Consider the following 23,952-nt stretch of genomic DNA (forward strand, 5'->3'; position numbering starts at 1 on the left):
AATAAATCAAATCAAATCAAAACCAGCTTTTGGTTGTTCTTAAATATCAGCGCTGCCTGAAATTAGCACTGGATCATGTTTTTAAGGACACACTTCAAATATTTCCACCCCTCCCATCTGACCGCAAGTGTGCTGATATTAAACAGGTCAATTACTAATCCTTGCACAACAGTTTGAAAATAGCACAGTGCTGGCTTTAACAGGTCGACATTGCCCGCGAACGTGGTTTGGCACTAGCAATGTGTTAACGCCAGCAAAAAATAGATCCTGGGATCCTAAATAGCACCTATTCCCTAATTAGTGCACTACTTTTGACCAGAGTCCTATGGGCACTAGGGGCCCTGGAAACAAGTAGTGCACTGTAAAGGGAATGGGGTGCCATTTGGGTCGTAGTTTAAACGTCATAATTAGATGAATTGCCTGTTAATTATGAAAGTAATTGGATGGGTAGGACGGGCTGCGGTGGAGAAGGTAAAGGTCTCAACAATAGACTGCAAGAAAAACTATGAGTTCAAGGCCTTGTTTTGGTTTGTACACAAACAAACAGACAAATAGACAAATAAATGAATGAATCATTCTGTTATCTATTGATTAGATTTGGGTAGTGTGAAAAGCATTGTCAAAGCTACAACCTACTCTCACTTTAAAGCATTTCATTGCATTTATTTAAAGACGTTGTGCTACTAAACCCTCTACCAATAGTCATTGATGTTGTTGTCACTACTTAACTGTCTACCAATAGTCATTGATGTTGTTGTCACTACTTAACCCTCTACCAATAGTCATTGATGTTGTTGTCACTACTAAACTGTCTACCAATAGTCATTGATGTTGTTGTCACTACTAAACTGTCTACCAATAGTCATTGATGTTGTTGTCACTACTAAACCCTCTACCAATAGTCATTGATGTTGTTGTCACTACTAAACTGTCTACCAATAATCATTGATGTTGTTGTCACTACTTAACTGTCTACCAATAGTCATTGATGTTGTTGCCACTACTTAACCCTCTACCAATAGTCATTAATGTTGCCACTACTAAACTCTCTACCAATAGTCATTGATGTTGTTGTCACTACTAAACTGTCTACCAATAGTCATTGAGGCTGTTGCTGCTACTAAACCCTCTACCAATAGTCATTGATGTTGTTGTCACTACTAAACTGTCTACCAATAGTCATTGATGCTGTTGCCACTACTAAACCCACTACCAATAGTCATTGATGTTGTTGTCATTACTAAACCCTCTACCAATAGTCATTAATGTTGCCACTACTAAACTCTCTACCAATAGTCATTGATGCTGTTGCAGCTACTAAACCCACTACCAATAGTCATTGTTGCTGCTACTAAACCCTCTACCAATAGTCATTGATGTTGTTGTCACTACTAAACCCACTACCAATAGTCATTGATGTTGTTGTCATTACTAAACCCTCTACCAATAGTCATTAATGTTGCCACTACTAAACTCTCTACCAATAGTCATTGATGCTGTTGCCACTACTAAACCCACTACCAATAGTCATTGATGTTGTTGTCATTATTAAACCCTCTACCAATAGTCATTAATGTTGCCACTACTAAACTCTCTACCAATAGTCATTGATGCTGTTGCAGCTACTAAACCCTCTACCAATAGTTATTGATGCTGTTGCAGCTACTAAACCCTCTACCAATAGTCATTGATGTTCTTGTCACTACTAAACTGTCTACCAATAGTCATTGATGTTGTTGTCACTACTAAACTGTCTACCAATAGTCATTGATGTTGTTGTCACTACTAAACTGTCTACCAATAGTCATTGATGTTGTTGTCACTACTAAACTGTCTACCAATAGTCATTGATGCTGTTGCTGCTACTAAACCCTCTACCAATAGTCATTGAGGCTGTTGCTGCTACTAAAACCTCTACCAATAGTCATTGTTGCAGCTACTAAACCCTCTACCAATAGTCATTGTTGCTGCTACTAAACCCTCTACCAATAGTCATTGTTGCTGCTACTAAACCCACTACCAATAGTCATTGTTGCTGCTACTAAACCCACTACCAATAGTCATTGATGCTGTTGCTGCTACTAAACCCACTACCAATAGTCATTGTTGCTGCTACTAAACCCTCTACCAATAGTCATTGTTGCTGCTACTAAACCCTCTACCAATAGTCATTGATGTTGTTGCTGCTACTAAACCCACTACCAATAGTCATTGTTGCTGCTACTAAACCCTCTACCAATAGTCATTGATGCTGTTGCAGCTACTAAACCCACTACCAATAGTCATTGTTGCTGCTACTAAACCCACTACCAATAGTCATTGATGTTGTTGCCACTACTTAACCCTCTACCAATAGTCATTAATGTTGCCACTACTAAACTCTCTACCAATAGTCATTGATGTTGTTGTCACTACTAAACTGTCTACCAATAGTCATTGAGGCTGTTGCTGCTACTAAACCCTCTACCAATAGTCATTGTTGCTGCTACTAAACCCTCTACCAATAGTCATTGATGTTGTTGTCACTACTAAACTGTATACCAATAGTCATTGATATTGTTGTCACTACTGAACTGTCTACCAATAGTCATTGATGCTGTTGCAGCTACTAAACCCTCTACCAATAGTCATTGTTGCAGCTACTAAACCCTCTACCAATAGTCATTGTTGCTGCTACTAAACCCTCTACCAATAGTCATTGTTGCAGCTACTAAACCCTCTACCAATAGTCATTGTTGCTGCTACTAAACCCACTACCAATAGTCATTGTTGCAGCTACTAAACCCACTACCAATAGTCATTGATGCTGTTGCTGCTACTAAACCCACTACCAATAGTCATTGATGTTGTTGCTGCTACTAAACCCACTACCAATAGTCATTGTTGCTGCTACTAAACCCACTACCAATAGTCATTGTTGCTGCTACTAAACCCACTACCAAGAGTCATTGTTGCTGCTACTAAACCCTCTACCAATAGTCATTGTTGCTGCTACTAAACCCACTACCAATAGTCATTGATGTTGTTGCTGCTACTAAACCCTCTACCAATAGTCATTGTTGCTGCTAATAAACCCTCTACCAATAGTCATTGATGCTGTTGCAGCTACTAAACCCACTACCAATAGTCATTGTTGCTGCTACTAAACCCACTACCAATAGTCATTGATGTTGTTGCCACTACTAAACTCTCTACCAATAGTCATTGATGTTGTTGTCACTACTAAACTGTCTACCAATAGTCATTGAGGCTGTTGCTGCTACTAAACCCTCTACCAATAGTCATTGTTGCTGCTACTAAACCCTCTACCAATAGTCATTGATGTTGTTGTCACTACTAAACTGTCTACCAATAATCATTGATGTTGTTGCCACTACTAAACTCTCTACCAATAGTCATTGATGTTGTTGTCACTACTAAACTGTCTACCAATAGTCATTGAGGCTGTTGCTGCTACTAAACCCTCTACCAATAGTCATTGTTGCTGCTACTACACCCTCTACCAATAGTCATTGATGTTGTTGTCACTACTAAACTGTCTACCAATAGTCATTGATGCTGTTGCCACTACTAAACCCACTACCAATAGTCATTGATGTTGTTGTCATTACTAAACCCTCTACCAATAGTCATTAATGTTGCCACTACTAAACTCTCTACCAATAGTCATTGATGCTGTTGCAGCTACTAAACCCTCTACCAATAGTTATTGATGCTGTTGCAGCTACTAAACCCTCTACCAATAGTCATTGATGTTCTTGTCACTACTAAACTGTCTACCAATAGTCATTGATGTTGTTGTCACTACTAAACTGTCTACCAATAGTCATTGATGTTGTTGTCACTACTAAACTGTATACCAATAGTCATTGATGTTGTTGTCACTACTAAACTGTCTACCAATAGTCATTGATGCTGTTGCTTCTACTAAACCCTCTACCAATAGTCATTGAGGCTGTTGCTGCTACTAAACCCTCTACCAATAGTCATTGTTGCTGCTACTAAACCCTCTACCAATAGTCATTGTTGCTGCTACTAAACCCTCTACCAATAGTCATTGTTGCAGCTACTAAACCCTCTACCAATAGTCATTGTTGCTGCTACTAAACCCTCTACCAATAGTCATTGTTGCTGCTACTAAACCCACTACCAATAGTCATTGTTGCAGCTACTAAACCCACTACCAATAGTCATTGATGCTGTTGCTGCTACTAAACCCACTACCAATAGTCATTGATGTTGTTGCTGCTACTAAACCCACTACCAATAGTCATTGTTGCTGCTACTAAACCCTCTACCAATAGTCATTGTTGCTGCTACTAAACCCTCTACCAATAGTCATTGATGTTGTTGCTGCTACTAAACCCACTACCAATAGTCATTGTTGCTGCTACTAAACCCTCTACCAATAGTCATTGATGCTGTTGCAGATACTAAACCCACTACCAATAGTCATTGTTGCTGCTACTAAACCCACTACCAATAGTCATTGATGTTGTTGCCACTACTTAACCCTCTACCAATAGTCATTAATGTTGCCACTACTAAACTCTCTACCAATAGTCATTGATGTTGTTGTCACTACTAAACTGTCTACCAATAGTCATTGATATTGTTGTCACTACTGAACTGTCTACCAATAGTCATTGATGCTGTTGCAGCTACTAAACCCTCTACCAATAGTCATTGTTGCAGCTAGTAAACCCTCTACCAATATTAATTGTTGCTGCTACTAAACCCTCTACCAATAGTCATTGTTGCAGCTACTAAACCCTCTACCAATAGTCATTGTTGCTGCTACTAAACCCACTACCAATAGTCATTGTTGCAGCTACTAAACCCACTACCAATAGTCATTGATGCTGTTGCTGCTACTAAACCCACTACCAATAGTCATTGATGTTGTTGCTGCTACTAAACCCACTACCAATAGTCATTGTTGCTGCTACTAAACCCACTACCAATAGTCATTGTTGCTGCTACTAAACCCACTACCAATAGTCATTGTTGCTGCTACTAAACCCTCTACCAATAGTCATTGTTGCTGCTACTAAACCCTCTACCAATAGTCATTGTTGCTGCTACTAAACCCACTACCAATAGTCATTGATGTTGTTGCTGCTACTAAACCCTCTACCAATAGTCATTGTTGCTGCTACTAAACCCACTACCAATAGTTATTGATGTTGTTGCTGCTACTAAACCCACTACCAATAGTCATTGTTGCTGCTAATAAACCCTCTACCAATAGTCATTGATGCTGTTGCAGCTACTAAACCCACTACCAATAGTCATTGCTGCTGCTACTAAACCCACTACCAATAGTCATTGATGTTGTTGCCATTGATGTTGTTGCCTCATTGAGGCTGTTGCTGCTACTAAACCCTCTACCAATAGTCATTGTTGCAGCTACTAAACCCTCTACCAATAGTCATTGTTGCTGCTACTAAACCCTCTACCAATAGTCATTGAGGCTGTTGCTGCTACTAAACCCTCTACCAATAGTCATTGTTGCAGCTACTAAACCCTCTACCAATAGTCATTGTTGCTGCTACTAAACCCTCTACCAATAGTCATTGTTGCTGCTACTAAACCCTCTACCAATAGTCATTGTTGCTGCTACTAAACCCTCTACCAATAGTCATTGTTGCTGCTACTAAACCCACTACCAATAGTCATTGTTGCTGCTACTAAACCCACTACCAATAGTCATTGTTGCTGCTACTAAACCCTCTACCAATAGTCATTGTTGCTGCTACTAAACCCTCTACCAATAGTCATTGTTGCTGCTACTAAACCCTCTACCAATAGTCATTATTGCTGCTACTAAACCCTCTACCAATAGTCATTGTTGCTGCTACTAAACCCTCTACCAATAGTCATTGTTGCTGCTACTAAACCCTCTACCAATAGTCATTGTTGCTGCTACTAAACCCTCTGCCAATGTGTAGTTGGATTAATGCTGTTGTTTTCCTGGAGAAATGAAATGGTCTGCCCTACTCAGCTAAGTAAATAACAGTGAAAGCCATTCCCAGGAATACATTCCGTCTCTAGTCAGTGTTTGGCAATGTCTATTTTAGTCCAACAAAATGCACACCGTGATCCATTTAATTGCGGGTCCAAAAGAAATGAAACAGTAAATGAACTTTGTCATCAACCCTGAAGAAGGCTTTCAATACAGAAAATATGAATATTTCAATATTTCACTCCATCCTGTTGGTTTCAGTGGCAGGTGTTAGCTAGTCTCTCGACTCAGACTGGGGGGTATTTTTTGACATTCTGACAGTGAAGAGAGTTCCCTGAATACATTCCCTTCAATGCTAGGTAAATAAACTTGTCTAGCAGGGACAACTTTATGGAAATAGTGTATGTCAAACTAAAAGTTGTTTTGCACTGCTGATGATGCTGACGGCTGTTGATAGAAGCAATTATTATCAAGGGACGTAATCAAAACATTGTGTTTCCATTAAGAAATGCACTGGAGATACCCAAAGTCATGGCTTCTCTAATACATTCACTTTACAAAGTAGGCTATCACATGTTCTAACCTTATTTTAACTCGCCTGGTCCCAGATCTGTTTGTGCTGTATAGCCAACTTCCATCAGATCTGTTTGTGCTGTATAGCCAACTTCCATCAGATCTGGGATCAGGCTATATCATATTTTACTTCTAATAAAGCCAATGGTTTTAATGAATAGTATTTTTTTGCAGGGCCTTCGTTCCTCTTGAAGCCCCACCTAATCAGAATGGTACCCAGTGGGAAAAGATGCAGTATCTGTTTGAGGAGCTGGGGAACAACCGTAAGTATTGTCTGACTGGTAACACTTCACAGTAAGGTACACTTTAAATAACACTTCACAGTAAGGTACACTTTATATAACACTTTACAGTAAGGTATAGTTTAAATAACACTTTACAGTAAGGTACACTTTAAATAACAATTTACAGTAAGGTACACTTTATATAACACTTTACAGTAAGGTACACTTTATATAACACTTTACATTAAGGTACGGTTTAAAAGTTGTACCAAAATGACAATTATACAATTCCTAACAAAGTTTGAACTGTTTATAAGTGATTTATAAACTACATATTTACTGTTTATAACCTACTTATAAACCATTTACAGTCACTTCTTAATGTGATGTGTTACCACCTCACTTAGGCTCCAATGTGGCTTACACACTCAGTCCTTTGATCAGATAGCCCTCGTGAATGACCCAGCACATCACTCACTTGTCTCAGTGTGGTTGGTAATGAATCTCCATTCAGTGGTGGTATTGAAAAGCTGTATGGACCAGACAGAGCGATGGATGGATGGCTGACACAAGGCTGCATACTGAGGTGACGTGTGGACCTGGCAGAGGCAACATTTTCCCTCGTCAATGTCAACCATCCTCATTGTGCCACTCGCAACCATCTGTCTCCCGGAAAAAAAGGGAGAAAGCCTCCCTTGCTTTGATGTGTCACTCAAGAAAGACGGTTCTCTCTTCACTGCAGAACTGTGACGAGTATGACCCCTTCCCTCTATAGAAGTTCACACGTGTATATATATATATATATATATATATATATATATATATATATATATATATATATATATATATATATTTCTCCTAACGTGACTTGCATTTGAATGTGCCAGTTCAAGTTGAGTGGTCGTCTATGATCCTCATATGTCTGCTGTCTGTGTGGGTCCATGTGAATGTCTATGTACACTGTATGTAGACCTAATGCCTGTGTACACTGTATGTAGACCTAATGCCTGTGTACACTGTATGTAGACCTAATGCCTGTGTACACTGTATTTAGACCTAATGCCTGTGTACACTGTATGTAGAACTATTGTCTATGTACACTGTATGTAGACCTAATGCCTGTGTACACTGTATGTAGTCCTAATGCCTGTGTACACTGTACTTGTTAGATCTTGGGCTTCCAGATAGTTGTGACAGAGCCAGCTTTATAGCCAACCAGGTGAATGAATAAGTTGGCCTTTAATGGTGGGTTTACAGTTGGAGCAGAGCATGAAGAGGCAGCAGCCGGGATCATGTTGTGTACAGCTCCAAGAGAGGAATCAGGAGGCTCTCTCTGCGCCGGAGCATCTGGGGATCAGGGGAGGAAGTTAACCCATCTGTCACACTCTTCCCACTGTGGCCTGCAGTCAGATCCTGGCCCTGCCCGCCTCTTCTACCTCTCCCGACCTCCCTTCTGATACCCATCCTACCCCTCAATTCCCTCTGACCCTCTCCTCACCCTTCCTGACTGTCCTCCCACCTCTCCCCTCTCTCCAACGCTTTCCTCACCCTTCCTGACTGTCCTCTCACCTCTCCCCTCTCTCTAAGCCTTTCCTCACCCTTCCTGACTCCTCCCACCTCTCCCCTCTCTCCAAGCCTTTCCTCACCCTTCCTGACTCCTCCCACCATGCCTGACCCCTTCCTCAGGGCTATTGATCTTCTACTGCAGCCTCCCTTCCTGTGGGGAAATGTCAGTGTTGCTCAGGAGGAAGCGTCTGTCCCCCAAATGGCACCCTAATTCCCTTCATAGTGCACTACTTTTGACCAGTGCCCTGTTTTAAAAGTAGTGTAATATACAGTATAGTGAATAGGGTGCAATTTGGGACCCATACAACATTAAGGCAGGATCATCCCTCTGCTAATTCCTCCTCTCTCTCCTCCTCCAGATGGGAGGTTAATTGAGCTTGGGGGAAGACGCTCCTCACTAAGTCAGCCTCCCGACCCCGGCCCTGCAAACCGCTAATTTAGGCCACAAACTGCAGCGACTGCAGCTCAAATGGGGTGGCCATTACATTATCCACAATGGTGCAATGAGGCATGCCGGTGTAGAAATCCCCTCAGCGACTTGGCTACATCCCAAATTGCTCCCTATTACCCTTCTGGGCCATGGTCAAAAGTAGTGCACTATGTAAGGAGTAGGGTGCCGTTTGGGACACAAACAATAGCTGCTTGGAATTGCTTGTGCTTTCTTGCAGGGCTTGTAGGTTGAAGCAGGGCTTGTAGGTTGAAGCAGGGCTAGTAGGTTGAAGCAGGGCTTGTAGGTTGAAGCAGGGCTTGTAGGTTGAAGCAGGGCTAGTAGGTTGAAGCAGGGCTAGTAGGTTGAAGCAGGGCTAGTAGGTTGAAGCAGGGCTTGTAGGTTGAAGCAGGGCTAGTAGGTTGAAGCAGGGCTTGTAGGTTGAAGCAGGGCTTGTAGGTTGAAGCAGGGCTAGTAGGTTGAAGCAGGGCTAGTAGGTTGAAGCAGGGCTAGTAGGTTGAAGCAGGGCTAGTAGGTTGAAGCAGGGCTTGTAGGTTGAAGCAGGGCTTGTAGGTTGAAGCAGGGCTTGTAGGTTGAAGCAGGGCTTGTAGGTTGAAGCAGGGCTTGTAGGTTGAAGCAGGGCTTGTAGGTTGAAGCAGGGCTAGTAGGTTGAAGCAGGGCTTGTAGGTTGAAGCAGGGCTAGTAGGTTGAAGCAGGGCTAGTAGGTTGAAGCAGGGCTTGTAGGTTGAAGCAGGGCTTGTAGGTTGAAGCAGGGCTAGTAGGTTGAAGCAGGGCTTGTAGGTTGAAGCAGGGCTTGTAGGTTGAAGCAGGGTTTGACTGTTGCATCTGGGACATGGGTTGGTTCCTATTTTGTGCAGTGAAGACTGACTATTGGTTCCAATCTTTTCTAGACCTGGTCTCTGAATGTCACTTTCTTTTCTAACGCCAGTCATCTGTGTGTGGTTTTAATACGCTCAAGGGCATGCTCTCCAGTCAACCATTCTTCCCTCTGTTTCTCTGAAAGGATCAGTCAGGGTGGTAATTTATCTCTCCCTGCATTTCCCAAAGTGGATAGACACTCTCCTTCCCCTCCCCTCTTCCCTCCTTCCCCTCCAAGTCTTTGAGCGAGAGAGACTCCACAGTAATCCAATGATAGCCTTGAGTGACTGTGTGTGGCAGAGAGCTACTGTCCTCTCCTCTGAGGGGTGTTAAGGTTGTCGCAGACTCTCATATCCTGGTCCCACACCCAGTCTTCTCTCTGAGCCTCGCAACCATACTGGAGACATAATAATTCATTTTCAACCTAAATGTAAAGGCTATATGTAATTTAGCAGGTGCTTATCAAAAGTGTTTTTGCGAAACCACCTAGCCTATTTCTACATTCCTAACAAAAGTCAGTTAGAGTATAATGAGTGTATAATGATTTCATATATGGGATTGGACCCACGGCCGTGTCTTAGCTAGCACCCCCCTCTTACCAAAAGTCACCACGACCCTGGCTTAGCTATCACCACTCTCTTACCAAAAGTTACCCACGACCCTGGCTTAGCTATCACCACTCTCTTACCAAAAGTTACCCACAACCCTGGCTTAGCTATCACCACTCTCTTACCAATAGTTACCACGACCCTGGCTTAGCTATCACCCCCCTCTTACCAAAAGTCACCACGACCCTGGCTTAGCTATCACCACTCTCTTACCAAAAGTCACCACGACCCTGGTTTAGCTATCACCACTCTCTTACCAAAAGTTACCCACGACCCTGGTTTAGCTATCACCACTCTCTTACCAAAAGTTACCCGTGACCCTGGCTTAGCTATCACCACTCTCTTACCAATAGTCATCCACGACCCTGTCTTTGCTAGCACCCCCCTCTTACCAGTAGTTACCCACAACCCTGGCTTAGCTATCACCCCCCTCTTACCAAAAGTCACTTCGACCCTGGCTTAGCTATCACCACTCTCTTTCCAAAAGTTACCACGACCCTGGCCTAGCTATCACCACTCTCTTACCAATAGTTACCCACGACCCTGGCTTAGCTATCACGACCCTGGCTTAGCTATCACCACCCTCTTACCAATAGTTACCCATGACCCTGGTCTTACCAATAGTTACCCACGGTTTTGCTACCACCACTCTCTTACCAAAAGTCACCACGACCCTAGCTTAGCTATCACCACTCTCTTACCAATAGTTACCAACGACCCTGGCTTAGCTATCACCACTCTCTTACCAATAGTTACCCACGACCCTGGCTTTGCTATCATCACTCTCTTACCAATTGTCACTTACGACCCTGGTCTTACCAATAGTTACCACGACCTTGGCTTAGCTACCACCACCCTCTTACCAATAGTCACCCACGACCCTGGCTTTGCTATCATCACTCTCTTACCAATAGTCACCCACGACCCTGGCTTTGCTATCACCACAGTCTTACCAATAGTCAACCACAACCCTGGCTTAGCTACCACCACCCTCTTACCAATAGTCACCCACGACCCTGGCTTTGCTATTATCACCCTCTTACCAATAGTCACCCACAACCCTGGCTTTCACCACCCTCTTACAAATAGTCACCCACAACCCTGGCTATCACAACCCTCTTACCAATAGTCACCCACAACCCTGGCTATCACCACCCTCTTACCAATAGTCACCCACAACCCTGGCTATCACCACCCTCCTACCAATGGTCACCCACAACCCTGGCTATCACCACCCTCTTACCAATAGTCACCCACAACCCTGGCTATCACCACCCTCTTACCAATAGTCACCCACAACCCTGGCTATCACCACCCTCCTACCAATAGTCACCCACAACCCTGGCTATCACCACTCTCTTACCAATAGTCATCCACAACCCTGGCTATCACCACCCACCTACCAATAGTCACCCACAACCCTGGCTATCACCACCCTCTTACCAATAGTTACCCACAACCCTGGCTATCACCACCCTCTTACCAATAGTCACCCACAACCCTGGCTATCACCACCCTCTTACCAATAGTCACCCATAACCCTGGCTATCACCACCCTCCTACCAATGGTCACCCACAACCCTGGCTATCACCACCCTCTTACCAATAGTCACCCACAACCCTGGCTATCACCACCCTCTTACCAATAGTCACCCACAACCCTGGCTATCACCACCCTCCTACCAATAGTCACCCACAACCCTGGCTATCACCACTCTCTTACCAATAGTCATCCACAACCCTGGCTATCACCACCCTCCTACCAATAGTCACCCACAACCCTGGCTATCACCACCCTCTTACCAATAGTTACCCACAACCCTGGCTATCACCACCCTCTTACCAATAGTCACCCACAACCCTGGCTTTGCTATCACCACTCTCTTACCAATAGTCACCCACAACCCTGGCTTTGCTATCACCACCCTCTTACCAAAAGTCACTTCGACCCTGGCTTAGCTATCACCACTCTCTTACCAAAAGTCACCACGACCCTGGCCTAGCTATCACCACTCTCTTACCAATAGTTACCCACGACCCTGGCTTAGCTATCACCACTCTCTTACCAAAAGTTACCCACAACCCTGGCTTAGCTATCACCACTCTCTTACCAATAGTTACCACGACCCTGGCTTAGCTATCACCCCCCTCTTACCAAAAGTCACCACGACCCTGGCTTAGCTATCACCACTCTCTTACCAAAAGTCACCACGACCCTGGTTTAGCTATCACCACTCTCTTACCAAAAGTTACCCACGACCCTGGTTTAGCTATCACCACTCTCTTACCAAAAGTTACCCGCGACCCTGGCTTAGCTATCACCAATCTCTTACCAATAGTCATCCACGACCCTGTCTTTGCTAGCACCCCTTCTTACCAGTAGTTACCCACAACCCTGGCTTAGCTATCACCCCCCTCTTACCAAAAGTCACTTCGACCCTGGCTTAGCTATCACCACTCTCTTTCCAAAAGTTACCACGACCCTGGCCTAGCTATCACCACTCTCTTACCAATAGTTACCCACGACCCTGGCTTAGCTATCACGACCCTGGCTTAGCTATCACCACCCTCTTACCAATAGTTACCCATGACCCTGGTCTTACCAATAGTTACCCACGGTTTTGCTACCACCACTCTCTTACCAAAAGTCACCACGACCCTAGCTTAGCTATCACCACTCTCTTACCAATAGTTACCAACGACCCTGGCTTAGCTATCACCACTCTCTTACCAATAGTTACCCACGACCCTGGCTTTGCTATCATCACTCTCTTACCAATTGTCACTTACGACCCTGGTCTTACCAATAGTTACCACGACCTTGGCTTAGCTACCACCACCCTCTTACCAATAGTCACCCACGACCCTGGCTTTGCTATCATCACTCTCTTACCAATAGTCACCCACGACCCTGGCTTTGCTATCACCACAGTCTTACCAATAGTCAACCACAACCCTGGCTTAGCTACCACCACCCTCTTACCAATAGTCACCCACGACCCTGGCTTTGCTATTATCACCCTCTTACCAATAGTCACCCACAACCCTGGCTTTCACCACCCTCTTACAAATAGTCACCCACAACCCTGGCTATCACAACCCTCTTACCAATAGTCACCCACAACCCTGGCTATCACCACCCTCTTACCAATAGTCACCCACAACCCTGGCTATCACCACCCTCCTACCAATGGTCACCCACAACCCTGGCTATCACCACCCTCTTACCAATAGTCACCCACAACCCTGGCTATCACCACCCTCTTACCAATAGTCACCCACAACCCTGGCTATCACCACCCTCCTACCAATAGTCACCCACAACCCTGGCTATCACCACTCTCTTACCAATAGTCATCCACAACCCTGGCTATCACCACCCACCTACCAATAGTCACCCACAACCCTGGCTATCACCACCCTCTTACCAATAGTTACCCACAACCCTGGCTATCACCACCCTCTTACCAATAGTCACCCACAACCCTGGCTATCACCACCCTCTTACCAATAGTCACCCATAACCCTGGCTATCACCACCCTCCTACCAATGGTCACCCACAACCCTGGCTATCACCACCCTCTTACCAATAGTCACCCACAACCCTGGCTATCACCACCCTCTTACCAATAGTCACCCACAACCCTGGCTATCACCACCCTCCTACCAATAGTCACCCACAACCCTGGCTATCACCACTCTCTTACCAATAGTCATCCACAACCCTGGCTATCACCACCCTCCTACCAATAGTCACCCACAACCCTGGCTATCACCACTCTCTTACCAATAGTCATCCACAACCCTGGCTATCACCACCCTCCTACCAATAGTCACCCACAACCCTGGCTATCACCACCCTCTTACCAATAGTTACCCACAACCCTGGCTATCACCACCCTCTTACCAATAGTCACCCACAACCCTGGCTTTGCTATCACCACTCTCTTACCAATAGTCACCCACAACCCTGGCTTTGCTATCACCACCCTCTTACCAAAAGTCACTTCGACCCTGGCTTAGCTATCACCACTCTCTTACCAAAAGTCACCACGACCCTGGCCTAGCTATCACCACTCTCTTACCAATAGTTACCCACGACCCTGGCTTAGCTATCACCACTCTCTTACCAAAAGTTACCCACAACCCTGGCTTAGCTATCACCACTCTCTTACCAATAGTTACCACGACCCTGGCTTAGCTATCACCCCCCTCTTACCAAAAGTCACCACGACCCTGGCTTAGCTATCACCACTCTCTTACCAAAAGTCACCACGACCCTGGTTTAGCTATCACCACTCTCTTACCAAAAGTTACCCACGACCCTGGTTTAGCTATCACCACTCTCTTACCAAAAGTTACCCGCGACCCTGGCTTAGCTATCACCAATCTCTTACCAATAGTCATCCACGACCCTGTCTTTGCTAGCACCCCTTCTTACCAGTAGTTACCCACAACCCTGGCTTAGCTATCACCCCCCTCTTACCAAAAGTCACTTCGACCCTGGCTTAGCTATCACCACTCTCTTTCCAAAAGTTACCACGACCCTGGCCTAGCTATCACCACTCTCTTACCAATAGTTACCCACGACCCTGGCTTAGCTATCACGACCCTGGCTTAGCTATCACCACCCTCTTACCAATAGTTACCCATGACCCTGGTCTTACCAATAGTTACCCACGGTTTTGCTACCACCACTCTCTTACCAAAAGTCACCACGACCCTAGCTTAGCTATCACCACTCTCTTACCAATAGTTACCAACGACCCTGGCTTAGCTATCACCACTCTCTTACCAATAGTTACCCACGACCCTGGCTTTGCTATCATCACTCTCTTACCAATTGTCACTTACGACCCTGGTCTTACCAATAGTTACCACGACCTTGGCTTAGCTACCACCACCCTCTTACCAATAGTCACCCACGACCCTGGCTTTGCTATCATCACTCTCTTACCAATAGTCACCCACGACCCTGGCTTTGCTATCACCACAGTCTTACCAATAGTCAACCACAACCCTGGCTTAGCTACCACCACCCTCTTACCAATAGTCACCCACGACCCTGGCTTTGCTATTATCACCCTCTTACCAATAGTCACCCACAACCCTGGCTTTCACCACCCTCTTACAAATAGTCACCCACAACCCTGGCTATCACAACCCTCTTACCAATAGTCACCCACAACCCTGGCTATCACCACCCTCTTACCAATAGTCACCCACAACCCTGGCTATCACCACCCTCCTACCAATGGTCACCCACAACCCTGGCTATCACCACCCTCTTACCAATAGTCACCCACAACCCTGGCTATCACCACCCTCTTACCAATAGTCACCCACAACCCTGGCTATCACCACCCTCCTACCAATAGTCACCCACAACCCTGGCTATCACCACTCTCTTACCAATAGTCATCCACAACCCTGGCTATCACCACCCACCTACCAATAGTCACCCACAACCCTGGCTATCACCACCCTCTTACCAATAGTTACCCACAACCCTGGCTATCACCACCCTCTTACCAATAGTCACCCACAACCCTGGCTATCACCACCCTCTTACCAATAGTCACCCATAACCCTGGCTATCACCACCCTCCTACCAATGGTCACCCACAACCCTGGCTATCACCACCCTCTTACCAATAGTCACCCACAACCCTGGCTATCACCACCCTCTTACCAATAGTCACCCACAACCCTGGCTATCACCACCCTCCTACCAATAGTCACCCACAACCCTGGCTATCACCACTCTCTTACCAATAGTCATCCACAACCCTGGCTATCACCACCCTCCTACCAATAGTCACCCACAACCCTGGCTATCACCACCCTCTTACCAATAGTTACCCACAACCCTGGCTATCACCACCCTCTTACCAATAGTCACCCACAACCCTGGCTTTGCTATCACCACCCTCCTACCAATAGTCACCCACAACCCTGGCTATCACCACCCTCTTACCAATAGTTACCCACAACCCTGGCTATCACCACCCTCTTACCAATAGTCACCCACAACCCTGGTCTTACCAATAGTCACCCACAACCCTGGCTATCACCACCCTCTTACCAATAGTTACCCACAACCCTGGCTATCACCACCCTCTTACCAATAGTCACCCACAACCCTGGCTATCACCACCCTCTTACCAATAGTCACCCACAACCCTGGCTATCACCACCCTCTTACCAATAGTCACCCACAACCCTGGCTATCACCACCCTCTTACCAATAGTCACCCACAACCCTGGCTATCACCACCCTCTTACCAATAGTCACCCACAACCCTGGCTTTGTTATCACCACTCTCTTTTTATTTTTTATTTAACCTTTATTTCACTAGGCAAGTCAGTTAAGAACAAATTCTTATTTACAAAGATTGCTTATGAACAGTGGGTTAACTTCCTTGTTCAGGGCCAGAACGACAGATTTTTACCTTGCCAGCTCGGGAATTCGATCTAGCAACCTTTCGGTTACTGACCCAACGCTCTAACCACTTGGCTACCTGCCGCCCCTATCTTACCAATAGTCAATCACGACCCTGGTTGTGCTAGCACCACCCTCTTACCAATAGTCATTCACGACCCTGGTTTTGCTAGCACCACCCTCTTACCAATAGTCAATCGGTACCCTGGTTGTGCTAGCACCACCCTCTTACCAATAGTCAATCGGTACCCTGGTTTTGCTAGCACCACTCTCTTACCAATAGTCAATCGGTACCCTGGTTTTGCTAGCACCACCCTCTTACCAATAGTCAATCGGTACCCTGGTTGTGCTAGCACCACCCTCTTACCAATAGTCAATCGGTACCCTGGTTGTGCTAGCACCACTCTCTTACCAATAGTCAATCGGTACCCTGGTTGTGCTAGCACCACCCTCTTACTAATAATCAGTATTAAAATGAACTTGTTTTTCACAATCAACACCTGAAACACCTTATGCTTCATTACCTTCCAGGTGTGTTCCCTGGATCAGAGCACTGGGCCAGGGAACACACACACACACAACCACAGACACACACAATCACCGCCACACACAACCACCGCGTGTGTGTTCGTGTTCCCTGGCCCACTGCTCTGATCGTGGTGTGTCCCAGTGCATAATGTCTACCCCGAAGGGCTTTCTGTTTCACATCAACTAAATGGGGTCAAATGCACCCCAGAGATTCAGGGTGTAATGGTGACTGGTTACAACAGAACAGAAGCCGTCTGTGTCTTTCATGCTTGCAAAACATTCTATCCTCAGCGGTTCACTGCCATGAAATTATTAATTATTTGAATGATCAGTCAGTGGTTCATTCCATTTAAATTAATGATCAGTTCAATTTGAGCTATTTTATTTTTCTGGCTGGGTCTCGTCTCTCAGGATCCGTTAAATTAATTTCTGTTTCGTTTTGGAAAAGCATAAAAAAAGCCTGTAAGGCAAAAGCATCCTTGTTCCTACCAGTAATGAGGCTACGGTAGTTTTCAGTTGCGTAGGGGAAGGTTTCAGTCTGGCTGGATTGGATATATAGCATAGACATAACAAGACTGCATCTCAAATGCCATGGCTCCTGGTTAAAAGTAGTGCACTATATACAGTGGAAGTCAGAAGTTTACATACACCTTAGACAAAAACATTTCAACTCTGTTTTTCACAATTCCTGACATTTAATCCAAGTAAAAATTCCCTGTATTAGGTCAGTTAAAATCAGCACTTTATTTTAAGAATGTGAAATGTCAGAATAATAGTAAAGATAATGATTTATTTCAGCTTTTATTTTTTTTATCACATTCCCAGTGGGTCAGAAGTTTACATACACTCAATTAGTATTTGGTAGCATTGTCTTTAAATTGTTTAACTTGAGTTAAACGTTTCGGGTAGCCTTCCACAACCTTCCCACAATAAGTTGGGTGAATGTTGGCCCATTCCGCCTGACAGAGCTGGTGTAACTGAGTCAGGTTTGTAGGCCTCCTTGCTCTCACATGCTTTTTCAGTTCTGCCCGCACATTTACTATAGGATTGAGGTCAGGGCTTTGTGATGGCCACTCCAATACCTTGACTTTGTTGTCCTTAAGCCATTTTACCACAACTTTGGAAGTTTACTTGGGGCCATTGTCCATTTGGAAGACCCATTTGCGACCAAGCTTTATCTTTCTGACTGATGTATTGAGATGTTGCTTCAATATATCCACGTAATTGTCCTCCCTCATGATGCCATCTATTTTGTGAAGTGCACTAGTCCCTACTGCAGCAAAGCACCGCCACAACATGATGCTGCCACCCCCGTGCTTCACAGTTGGGATGGTGTTCTTCGTCTTGCAAGCCTCCCCTTTTTCTCCAAATGATGGTCATATGGTCAAACAGTTTTATTTTTGTTTCATCAGACCAGAGGACATTTCTCCAAAAAGTACAAACTTCGTCCCCATGTGCAGTTGCAAACCGTAGCCTGGCTTTTCTTATGGCGGTTTTGGAGCAGTGGCTTCTTTCTTGCTGAGCGGCCATTCAGGTCGATATAGGACTCATTTTACTGTGGATAAAGATACTTTTGTACCTGTTTCCTCCAGCATCTTCACAAGCTCCTTTGCTGTTGTTCTGGGATTCATTTGCACTCTTTGCACCAAAGTACGTTCATCTCTAGGAGCCAGAACACGTCTCCTTCCTGAGCGGTATGACGGCTGCGTGGTCCCATGGTGTTTATACTTGCGTACTATTGTTTGTACAGATGAACGCAGTATCTTTAGGCGTTTGGAAATTGCTCCCAAGGATGCACCAGACTTGTGGAGGTCTACAATTTTTTTTCTGAAGTCTTGCTGATTTCTTTTGATTTTCCCATGATGTCAAGCAAAGAGGCACTGAGTTTGAAGGTAGACCTTGAAATACATCCAGAGGTACACCTCCAATTGACTCAAATTATGTCAATTAGCCTATCAGAAGCTTCTAAAGCCATGACATAATTTTCTGGAATTTTCCAAGCTGTTTAAAGGCACAGTCAACTTAGTGTGTATAAACCTCTGACCCACTGGAATTGTGATACAATGAGTTATAAGTGAAATAATCTGTCTGTAAACAATTGTTGGAGAAATTACTTGTGTCATGCACAAAGTAGATGCCCTAACCGACTTGTCAAAACTATAGTTTGTTCACAAGTCATTTGTGGAGTGGTTGAAAAATGAGTTTTAATGACTCCAACCTAAGTGTATGTAAACTTCCGACTTCAACTGTAGGGAATAGGGTGCGATTTAGGACTGTCCCAAAACAGCCCCCCCCTCACCTCTCTGATTCATATGGATGTATGCCTGTTCAGACTACACAGTCTAGCACAGTAGGTGGTGGTATGCATATTTTCAGTTTGTTTACAAACCGCCAATGAAGACTAATAATAAGAAAATGAACTACTTTAAAATGGCGATAGCCCCCAGTGGTGCTGCTGAGAGTGGTAGAGGTTTGCCTTCTCTCCATGTCTATGGAACCTAGCTTTCTTCTGCTGATGCTGAGAGTGGTAGAGGTTTGCCTTCTCTCCATGTCTATGGAACCTAGCTTTCTTCTGCTGATGCTGAGAGTGGTAGAGGTTTGCCTTCTCTCCATGTCTATGGAACCTAGCTTTCTTCTGCTGATGCTGAGAGTGGTGGAGGTTTGCCTTCTCTCCATGTCTATGGAACCTAGCTTTCTTCTGCTGATGCTGAGAGTGGTGGATGTTTGCCTTCTCTCCATGTCTATGGAACCTAGCTTTCTTCTGCTGATGCTGAGAGTGGTGGATGTTTGCCTTCTCTCCATGTCTATGGAACCTAGCTTTCTTCTGCTGATGCTGAGAGTGGTGGAGGTTTGCCTTCTCTCCATGTCTATGGAACCTAGCTTTCTTCTGCTGATGCTGAGAGTGGTAGAGGTTTGCCTTCTCTCCATGTCTATGGAACCTAGCTTTCTTCTTCTTCAGATGTGGAGCACCACGCCTGGTAATAGACTTTATTCTCTCTGTCTAATCCCCTGAAAAAACTGATTTAATAAACCCAAAGCTGACAGAGGCAGCAGACATAACATCCCCCGGTCTGTCTCTTTGTGCGGGGACTTCACTGATGCTGTCCTCTGCAGAACCTGCTCAGTGTATTGTCTCTCGTACTTACCAAGCTCAGACACTTAACAAAAGCTGGAGGAGATCACAAAGGAAAACACCTATTCAAATGTTAATGCTCATTTCAGGGTGTCAGACTTCAAACGGGTTGGTTCTTTCCCCCGTTATGCCCACACGACAATTAAGCGCAAGTATTTAATTTTATATCCATGTTCCTCCCGTGTCCGTGTCCTGGAAAAGTCCTAGTCTACAAAAGTGGTTTGCGAGAAACGGAAGCACAGCGTCTATCTTGGTGATGTCATCAATAAATAAAAGGGAGTGTGTTGTTTTTGATGATCAAACGAAGTAGGATGACTGAGCAGCCTGGTAGGCAGCAGGATACTGTAATATCTAGGCTAACATGACAGGTGATCTCGACACCACTAGGCATACCTGGGTTCAACTACTATTTCAAATCATATCCAGTCATTTGAGTGTTTGTTTTAGCCTGCCTGGAGTGCCAGATGGGCTGGGTTTGCACTGTTGGAACTTCTACATCTGTTGTGTCAGGAAAGCTCAATTTAGCCCAGCTAAAGTATTACAAATGTATTTGAACCCAGGTAATGGTGGAATAGTACAGAGAACCAGGGTAAAACCAGGGTAAAACCAGCACGAAGAGTAACAATTACGGGCAACCATTACAATAGTTACAAGACTACAAATCCTGGCCATCTGGCAGTCCAGGTTGTCAGGCTTTATTTGATTTATTTTAAGGCTACATCAAATAAAACCATTTCAAATAGTATTTGATCCCAGGTCTGCTGTTAGGCACATCAGGGCTTAGGCCTGCTTCTGAGGGCCAGAGGGGGAACTGTGGCAAGAAACAGGGGGAACCATGAGGGGCCAACAGTGGGGCTGCGTTCAGCCCTCGCTTCCCTGACAGTTGGGATCCTATCATGGGAGAGAGGCGATCACTCTACCCATCAATCTTTCTGTCTTCTGGGTCTTCTGGCTCCATCCCTGACAGCTGGTCTGACTGACACCCACTGTCCTTCATCCATGACGGGTAGCCCCGGCCACCTTCTCCCCCCTTCCCTTCTCATCAACTGGCCTTTCTGCTTCTCCATCAAAGGTGACACACATCAAGCTAATCAACAGGACAGAGAGCCAGGCGTTTGGCTTTGTTAATATTCTGCACTCTTGGATTGTTTAGGATCTATAATAGTATTATATTTTTCTCAACATCAATCAATTTATAATCAATCAAATGTTTTTCATAAAGCTCTTTTTACATCAGCAGTTGTCACAAAGTGCTTTACAGACACCCAGCCTAAAACCCTAAAGAACATCCATTTTAAATGTTCTTTACAAATGGTAAAGGACACTTCTGTTAATATGCTGAACTCTGTAATAATATACGGGGATAACATTAGTGCTTTCTTCATGTCATTTTTCATATAATACTGTCTTTATCATTTGAGATGATATTAGACCGTTCTAAATGCCCTTTTTCATTTTCTAAATGTGTTTTTCCTGACGTACTGAAAAAGTTTGATGTTTCGAGGCCAAAAGTATCTGTGACCTTTCTGTGACAACCCTTGAACCAGAGATGAAATGGGGGAATGAATGGAAACAAATCAAACATGTACATGATCTGAAACAGGCATCTCTTTCTGCTGATTGAAATATCTCCTCAAGTGTCCATTTATCATTTCAGTTACAGTTACAGGAAGAGAACAGAATAGAATATGCTCTCACTGTTTGGCATCTACTTACAATGTTTTTTTGTGCTCTCTCTCTCTCTCTCCCTCTCTTTCTCTCTCTCTCCCTCTCACCCTCCCTTCGCTCTCTCTCTCCCTCTCACCCTCCCTTCGCTCTCTCTCTCTCCCTCTCACCTTCCCTTCTCTCTCTCTCTCTCTCTCTCTCCCTCTCTTTCTCTCTCTCTCCCTCTCACCCTCCCTTCGCTCTCTCTCTCCCTCTCACCCTCCCTTCGCTCTCTCTCTCCCTCTCACCCTCCCTTCTCTCTCTCTCTCTCCCTCTCACCCTCCCTTCTCTCTCTCATTCTCTCTCTCTCCCTCTCTTTCTCTCTCTCTCCCTCTCACCCTCCCTTCGCTCTCTCTCCCTCTCACCTTCCCTTCGCTCTCTCTCTCCCTCTCACCCTCCCTTCTCTCTCTCTCTCTCTCTCTCTCCCTCTCTTTCTCTCTCTCTCCCTCTCACCCTCCCTTCGCTCTCTCTCTCCCTCTCACCCTCCCTTCGCTCTCTCTCTCCCTCTCACCCTCCCTTCTCTCTCTCTCTCTCCCTCTCACCCTCCCTTCTCTCTCTCATTCTCTCTCTCTCTCTCTCTCTCTCTCTCTCTCTCTCTCTCTCTCTCATTCTCTCTCTCTCTCACCCTCTCTCTCTCTCTCTCTCCCTCTCTCTCTCTCTCACCCTCCTCTCTCTGTCTCTCTCCCTCTCCTACAGATGGTGTACCAGCCCTGTCTTTCTCCATCAGCTCCTTGACCTTGATTGGCATGTTGGCAGTGATCACTTACACGGTGTGTGTGTGTGTGTGTGTGTGTGTGTGTGTGTGTGTGTGTGTGTGTGTGTGTGTGTGTGTGTGTGTGTGTGTGTGTGTGTGTGTGTGTGTGCGTTTGATCACTTACATTGTGTGTGTCCTGGCAGTGATCACTTACAGGGTGAGTGAGTGGGGACCAGGGACCTTCGACGGGTGGCCGATGGCCGCTGTCACTTCATTGATTTGCATGTGGCTCGAGAGGGCCATAACCGCACATAAAATATTCTAATCGTCCAAGGGGAAAGGTTCCAAGTGTTACCGGTCCAGTGGCTTAAAGGGACATGACCTCCCTGTCTGTTCAGTCATGTATGTAGGCTGAGACCCATGACCTTGGTGCTGCTAACGCCACATTCTAACCAACTGAACTACACAGGATTGGAAAGGGATTGAAATATTTAGAACACATCAGTATTTCTACTACTACCACTACTACTACTACTACTACCACTACTACTACTACTACCACTACTTCTACTGCTACTACTGCTACTACTACTACTACCACTACTACTACTACTACCACTACTACTACTACTACTACCACTACTACTACTGCCACTACTACAACTACTACTACTACTACTACTACCCCTACTACTACTACTACTACCACTACTACTACTACTACCCCTACTACTACTACTACTACTACTACTACTACTACTACTACTACTACCACTACTACTACTACCACTACTACTACTACTGCCCCTACTACTACCACTACTACTGCTGCTACTATTACTACCACTACTACTACTACCACTACTACTACTACTACTACCACTACAGCAGCTACTACTACTACCACTACTACCACTACCACCACTACTACTACTACCATTACCACTACCATTACCACTACTACCACCACTACTACTACCACCATTACCACTACCAGTACCACTACTACTACTACTACTACCATTACTACTACAACTACCCCCACTACCATTACTAACACCACCACCCTTACCACTACTACTAATACCATTACTACTACTACTACCACTACCACTACTACTACCATTACCACTACTACCACTACCATTACCACTACTACTACTACCATTACCATTACCACTACTACCACTACCACCACTACTACTACT

The 23,952-nt window shown here is 44.9% G+C and overlaps 1 protein-coding gene across 3 annotated transcripts in view; it reads left to right on the forward strand.

Annotated features, from left to right (window-relative positions):
* Positions 1–23,952, forward strand: part of LOC110514631 (lysosomal cobalamin transport escort protein LMBD1) — a 221,406-nt gene that overhangs the window by 85,004 nt on the left and 112,450 nt on the right. For all 3 annotated transcript variants that reach the window (XM_036987666.1, XM_036987670.1, XM_036987674.1), the window contains exons 6-7: positions 6,713–6,801; positions 22,747–22,820. In XM_036987666.1, the coding sequence (XP_036843561.1) occupies positions 6,713–6,801; positions 22,747–22,820 (163 nt within the window). The remainder of the gene's footprint in view (positions 1–6,712; positions 6,802–22,746; positions 22,821–23,952) is intronic.

The sequence above is a fragment of the Oncorhynchus mykiss genome, chromosome 1, assembly GCF_013265735.2.
Source record: "Oncorhynchus mykiss isolate Arlee chromosome 1, USDA_OmykA_1.1, whole genome shotgun sequence".
Taxonomy (NCBI): Eukaryota; Metazoa; Chordata; class Actinopteri; order Salmoniformes; family Salmonidae; genus Oncorhynchus; species Oncorhynchus mykiss.